This window comes from Meleagris gallopavo, unplaced genomic scaffold (genome assembly GCF_000146605.3).
Source record: "Meleagris gallopavo isolate NT-WF06-2002-E0010 breed Aviagen turkey brand Nicholas breeding stock unplaced genomic scaffold, Turkey_5.1 ChrUn_random_7180001863194, whole genome shotgun sequence".
In the NCBI taxonomy this organism is placed as follows: Eukaryota; Metazoa; Chordata; class Aves; order Galliformes; family Phasianidae; genus Meleagris; species Meleagris gallopavo.
The window spans coordinates 3,128-3,607 of NW_011128684.1; the positions used below are offsets into that span (position 1 = coordinate 3,128).

Sequence of the window (480 nt, forward strand, 5' to 3'; positions counted from 1 at the left end):
GGATGGAGCTGTGGGGTGCAGTGGGATGGAGCTGTGGGGTGCAGCAGGGATGGAGCTGTGGGTGCAGTGGGATGGAGCTGTGGGGTGCAGCAGGGATGCAGTCCAGTCCATAATGCTTTCTCCCCCTCCCCAGCACTTCCCCACCTCACTCTTCTCCCCTTGCGGGGGTCTCTGGGAGCGGTGCTCTGGGCTCCCCCCGGTTCTGCCCTGCCCCCCAGCTCAGTGCCGTCCCCACGCAGTCGGTGGTGTTGGGACGGCGTCACCCCCGGTGCAGGTGGGGCAGTGTGTGGGGCCATCCCAACCTCATCTCCCACCCCCAGATCTTCAAGGATCACCCGCTGCAGTGGGAGTACAACGTGACGAACGCCGTGGACCCATCGGTGCCCAAACCCAACACGGCGCTGCTGTCCCTCGTCCTCATGGCTGGCACCTTTTTCCTCGCCCTCTTCCTCCGCAAATTTAAGAACAGCGTGTTCCTGC

General features: G+C 64.2%; 1 protein-coding gene across 1 annotated transcript in view; it reads left to right on the forward strand.

The window, feature by feature from the left end:
• LOC104915990 (band 3 anion transport protein-like) overlaps positions 1-480 on the forward strand; it is a gene marked incomplete at its 5' end in the record, with an annotated part of 20,043 nt that overhangs the window by 2,845 nt on the left and 16,718 nt on the right. Inside the window, one exon of the mRNA XM_019611137.1 lies at positions 321-468. Within this exon, the coding sequence (XP_019466682.1) occupies positions 321-468 (148 nt within the window). The remainder of the gene's footprint in view (positions 1-320; positions 469-480) is intronic.